Source organism: Aquarana catesbeiana, linkage group LG04, assembly GCF_042186555.1.
Source record: "Aquarana catesbeiana isolate 2022-GZ linkage group LG04, ASM4218655v1, whole genome shotgun sequence".
Taxonomy (NCBI): Eukaryota; Metazoa; Chordata; class Amphibia; order Anura; family Ranidae; genus Aquarana; species Aquarana catesbeiana.
The window spans coordinates 371,917,527-371,923,823 of NC_133327.1; the positions used below are offsets into that span (position 1 = coordinate 371,917,527).

General features: G+C 38.9%; 1 protein-coding gene across 1 annotated transcript in view; it reads left to right on the plus strand.

Moving 5' to 3' along the window:
• Positions 1-6,014, plus strand: part of AMD1 (adenosylmethionine decarboxylase 1) — a 67,712-nt gene extending 61,698 nt beyond the window's left edge. Inside the window, exons 8-9 of the mRNA XM_073627087.1 lie at positions 33-188; positions 2,327-6,014. Coding sequence (XP_073483188.1) covers positions 33-188; positions 2,327-2,464 — 294 coding nt within the window. The 3' untranslated portion in view covers positions 2,465-6,014. The remainder of the gene's footprint in view (positions 1-32; positions 189-2,326) is intronic.
• Positions 6,015-6,297: the final 283 nt, after the last annotated feature.

A 6,297-nucleotide genomic window follows, 5' to 3' on the forward strand; every position in this document is an offset into this window, starting at 1 on the left:
TGCTTGCTAATATATACATTTTATTACTTTAGGGAACTTACTGGACTATTCACATCACTCCAGAGCCAGAATTTTCCTATGTTAGCTTTGAAACTAATGTGTCGCGGACAAGCTATGATGATTTGATTAGTAAGGTTGTGGATGTGTTCAAGCCAAGGAAATTTGTGACCACCCTCTTTGTTAATCAGGTAAGGCTTTGTTTAACTGATAAGACTGAAAAGAGCATCAGAACAGGCTTTTATTTGATAACTCTTAAATGCTTTGTTTGAGAAGCATTAGTTTACTGCTCATAAATGTGAGCACATGGCTTGATTGTGACCTTGAACACGCAAATAAACTATTCAAATGTTCTAAACAGAAGACTTTTCAGACCCGTTCTTGCTCACCCTTTTGTACATTAACACATGTTAAGGCGGACCATTTAATGGACCCTCAACACCTGTGCTGTGGCAAAGCATTAACATCTATATTGCTGTGTGCTGTAATATAGATATATTCTCTTACCATATACTGTGCGCGCAGTGGGATGCCATTCGAAATGGTAATGCTAATATACAGCAAGATACTATAGCAGCTTTTGCTAGAACTTCGCTTTAGGACTTGTTGCAATGCATACATATAAATCCAACCTAAATTGCTTATTTAACTACTAGCCGACGTCATACGACAGCAGGTTGGCTTTCCTGCGAAAATCGCTGTAGCTGTATGTCGGCTCGCACAGGCACGATAGTGTGGCGGCATGCCCGCAGGTCGGGCAGACTCTGCCGGCGACCCGCAATCGCCTAGTACAGACTGTAAACAAGGTGGATCCCTATTCTGACAGGAAACATGACAGATCTACTGTTCCCAGTGATCTGTCATGTCCCTGCCAACCCATCCCCCCTACAGTTGGAACACACCCAGGGAACACAGTTAATCCCTTGATCGCCCCCTACTGTTAACCCCTTCCCTGCAAGTGTCATTTTTACAATGATCACTGCATTTTTATAGCACTCATGTAATAATGTCACTGGTCCCCAAAAAGTGTAATTTGGGGTCAGATTTGTCCGCTGCAATGTCGCAGCCCCGCTAAAAATCGCAGATTGCCTCCATTATCAGTAAAAAAAAAATAAGTTATTAAATCTATCCCATAGTTTGTAGACTTGATAAGTTTTGTGCAAACCAATTAATATACGCCTATTTGTTTTTTTTTGTTTTGTTTTTTCTTTGTAGAAGAATATATATTGGCCTAAACTGATAAAACATAATAAATATATATATATATATATATATATATATATATATATATATATATATATATATATATATATATATATATATATATATATATATATATATATATAAATATACATATACATTTTTTTTTTTTTTTTTTGGGTTATGTATTATAGCAAAAAGTTAAAATTGTTGTTTTCTCAAAATTGTCACTCTTTATAGCGCAAAAAATAAAACCGCAGAGGTGAACAAATACCACCAAAAGAAAGGGCGTCCATTTTGTTTGGGTACAGCGTCGCACAACCTCGCAATTGTCAGTTAAAGTGACGCAGTGCCGTATCGCAAAAAATTGCCTGGTCATTAAGAAGGCAAATCCTTCCGGGGCTGAAGTGGTTAAGATTAATTTACAAAAACTAAAACTGAGACATTTGTGTATCAAACCTGTAGCAGAGGCCTTCTAGCTTTAATATAAGCTTAGGAGCTCCATGCCACATTAGGATTGGGCAGCATATGCAATTTTTTAAAACTAAGGCTAGCCATACAGGATTAATTTTTTTGTTCAATCAGCAGGTTGAATGCAGAAAACTATTTCCCCCATCCACATCGCATTTTTTTTTTTTGTTTGTTTTGTTTTTTTTTTCCTGCTGATTGAATTGAAAAAAAATTAATCCTGTGTTGGCCATATAGGATTCAGCCTTTGTTTTAAAGAAGAAAAAAAATGGGTAGGCTGCCGAATTTTAATGTCACAGGGAGCTCTCAAAAAGTGCGCTTTTGTATTCTGCCGGCAGGGAAGGCTTCAATACAATGCTTAGTGTTGCTGGCTATAGCCGGCAGCACTGATCCTTTGGGAAAAAACTTGACAGGCTGGTTGTACACAGGTCAGTCAAATCGACTTGTGTACAACCAGGTAGCCCATACATACATTCATATAAATTTGGCTGGTCCCTACTGAAACAGCTGAATTTCGATCCATGCTGGCCAGCTTAAAGCAATTTGGTCTCTTGTATTTTAATTCCATATGGTAGTTCCATCTGCCATATAAACTGCTCTTGTAATGTTCAGTATAAGGAAGGATATGATCTTTGACTGTATTGTTCTCTTTCCCCTCCAGAGCTCCAAATGTCGTACTTCATTCACTTGTGCTCAGAAGATTGATGGCTTCAAGCAGCTTGATCGCCAGTTTGCTCAGTTTAATGATTACAATTTTGTGTTTACCAGTTTTGCTAAGTGCCAGCCACAGCAGAGTTGATTAGAGAATATGAGAAAGCGTAAAAAGAAAACCAATAAAGCAGGTGGTGGGTGCTTGCTAGCTAATGTTGCCAGGATCCATCTTTTCCACAACCATCACCTAGTAGCTGGAAGCCTTGACTATTATCCTACTAGAAGTTTGACTTGTAACCATTATTATATTAAGGAGTTAGGTAATTTGCATGAATGCTCTCTCCTGTGTGTAGGTATTCTATGCCACTCTTGCTGTGAAATTGAAGTGCATGTAGAGAAGTTAAATGCATACTGTACTAGACTGTATCATAATTGTAAAAATGCACATAGTTCAACGGACAGCATAGGTTTTCTACAGGTGTCGCCAAAAATTCCCCACAGACAAGGCTTTCGTCCCCATTAGTCTGTCCTGTGTCCACATAACTTGTTTGACTTGTGCTTTAACTGTAGAGTTACATGTGTGCCGTATTTTCACTGGGAACATTTTCTGGCTATATGTAATTCCTTTTTTTTTTTTTTTCACAAATTACATTTGTTTTTTAATACGGATAGAACCTAGATGAAACTGTAGAGGACATCACCATATTTTTGTATTTATCATGAAAATACAAATGCCCACCTCCTTGAGCACTCTACTAGTGGTTTAGGTGCAGCCTACAACTATATTTTGCATTACTTGGGCAGCTGACCATAGGGAAACATTGATCAAAATAAGGCCCCTTCCACACAGAGCGGAGTTGGACTCCACCTGCTCAGTGGGGAATCTGTTCGCTCTCCTCTATGGGTGGTTGAATGTAAACGGACCACCTGTCCATTTACACGCAACTGCCATCTGGATAGGAAACAGATCCCCATCCTTCTGGGTTTTTTTTTTTTTTTCAGATTGGATGTCAACTAGTGTAAACAGACACAAGTTCGTTTACACTCGCTGGTCTATAGAGGAGACTGGAGGGTCCCATCAGTCCGCTAGTGTGAAAGGGGCTTAAATGTTAAAAAATAAACAGGAAGATGAAGTATTGTAATACAAGTGAATTTTTGCACAATGTGTATGAAAGCTTTTATGGTGGCAGCCATTTCCAGTCTTGGTGTCACACAGTGTTAAAGTTGACTTAAACTCTTAAGGTATATGACTTTTTATAAAGTTGGGTAGTGTTGGAGAGGGAATGGGGGATATAAGTGCCCATGTTTTTGTTGGTTGCAATCAGCAGTTTCCACAGCAATCTAGCTCACCTAATCCAAACCCAACATTGTTGGGTTGCGTGATCTGCATCAGCTCTACATTAAGGTACCAACGCCGGTGTCTATTTTTATTTCCAAGACTCAGCTGAGGTTGGTGCACTGCTGCTACAGCTCCAGATTATGTGAACTGGCATGCAATGAGTTCTGCTTTTCTGCATCCAAGGTAACTTCTTAGAGATCTCTATCCTCCCTCTCAATGCCTGCCTAATTGAATAAAATACTTAACTTCAGAGATTAGGTATGCTTTTAAGATGACTGTTCATTTATTGCAGCTTCCATTGGAGGGTTTTGATACAGGTGTTTTGCTCTGTGTCATACACCCTTTTAGGTCAAGTAATGTGCAAACATTTAGAGGAGTACACAACTAGTTTTACAAGTGCCCAACTACAATGCATTTGCCAGCTAAAAGGATTGAATTCTCTGCAATGAAGTATACATCAGTTTGCATAAAATATTTAAGATACTTGTACTATGCTAATGTAGATGCTTTGATACAGGCGTCATTCACCCTAGACAAATGCATGGGTAAAAGGAAAGTCTCTTTTCTGCCGTTTATTGACAAACAGCCTGTATAGGAGCAAGCAGATCATGGTAGGCTGGGAGAGAAGTAGGGAGAATCATGGTAGGCTTAAGAGAAATAGGGAGAATCATGGTAGGCTTGAGAGAAATAGGCAGAAGCTTGGTAGGGCAGACCTACATTCTGGAGTGCTAAATCTGCTGTCAAGGTAGTGGATGATTGCTGTAAGTGCAAAATTTAAACTGTAGGCAGGTGCTTTTGGTCAAAGTAGTGGAGGGGTCTGCCACTTAATCACTATTACTTTGAGTTGTTTTTTGGTCGAAAAGGCTTTATGCTCTGTGCTGTCAGATCGGTTTGCTTGAACTGCATCTTGTAAGGGGGTATCAGCCTTGAAGGGGAGTGTCCTTGAAATTCCCCATATTACATTCCTTGTAAAACGCTGTATGTTTTGGGTGGTTTCGTTTGTAACTTGGCGTGTTCCTCATATCCAACTTGGTTATGGGCATCTTTTCTCCACCTTCTGTAGGGTTTCTTTCACTGGACTGTAAAAGGAGCTTTGTTATTTGGTTATAGATATGCACTTGTAAGTCTACACAGGCTGTCTGCCCAGAATTGATGGCAATAGCACATGCCCTGTTGCTTCTTGTATAACACTAATCACCTGTATACTGAAATACATGCACCACATGTATGACATGTAAGCAGCAGGTTTCGTTAAGAATGCAGAATTTCGTTAAAATGGTGCACAGAGGTCCCCCTGTAGGCAAACCTCTACCTAAGCAAATGACGCACAAAGTTCTGCAGTAGCATAGCATCTGGTGACAGGTCTTGAATAAAGGTGAAGGCTATTAACTAGCCTACTGGTGATACAGCTTTGGGACTTGGCTCTTCTGGTCCTTCTAAAATGTGTTACATAAACATCTGGTTCATGTAATAAAGGTATTAATTACAGGTGACTTGGGAGTTGCAGTCTCAATGCTCTGACAGTGTTGGCCTGGATTGTTCTCTACAAAACTCAGTAACTATTTCTGATTGTGCAGGTACAATATGTTGTAAACCAGTCCAGATATTGCCTTTTCTTTTGTCACTCAAAAAGGGAACCATGTGACATTGTGCATGTGACTACTCTTCTGTATTTGACAGTGCTGTGACCTAATCAGCTCTCCTTTGTGAAATGGTGTAGTGATTACTTTTTTTTATACATAATTACCATCATGTAACTTGAGAAGTAACTGGAAAATCTGGACTGGTAATATTTAAATGAAGAATTTAAAGCATAATGGAAATTCTAGAAGGATCAACTTAAGCTTTTCAGAAAGTGGCTGCATTTTTTTGAAACAAATGTATTGCAGGAGTGACATTTGTTGCTTTTGACCCTACATCCTAATATTTATATATCCATTCTGGATATGATATAGCACTAGCTTTGGTGGTGTTAGACACTGTTAAATGTCTGTGCATTTGGAGGTTTCATTCCAGATGTTTCCAAGCAGTTTATTGCTTGAATAGGGTATTTGAACATGTGTTCATTTTGAGGACCAATATTTGAAATGCCTTAATGTCTAAATTATTGCAAGCTGCCGCCCCCCCCACTTGTTACTGTACATTAGGCACAAGTAAAGTACCTAAGCATACCACATCAAATGATACTGCTGACCTATTTGGGGGTGGAATAAGATCAATCACTGTGTTTAGGTTCTCTAACTCAGTAGGATGAGGGGAAATGTTGGTGTCTTTATTTCCTCTACATTGTTTAATCATTGGACCTGTATTGAAATTCTGTACCACGACCTAAAGCTTCAATAAAGTGCTTAATTCATGAGTCATTGATTGGGTTTATCCTTTAATTTTAGCTTTTTTACACCATCAGGACAATAAAGACAATTTGTCAGTGGATTTTTTTTTTTTAAATCATTCATTGAGGGACACAGGAATTCTGAAACTATCTGGTTATATGCTTCTGCCTACAGGAGGTTTGTACACTGGCAAACAGAAAAAATGAGCTCTAAAGGAACAGGAATCTTTTAAAAATTGATGGCAAGGTGAATGCAGAGAATTTGCATTCTTCTGCACGAAAGATGCGGATGGGACGCTCTTGCACTTTC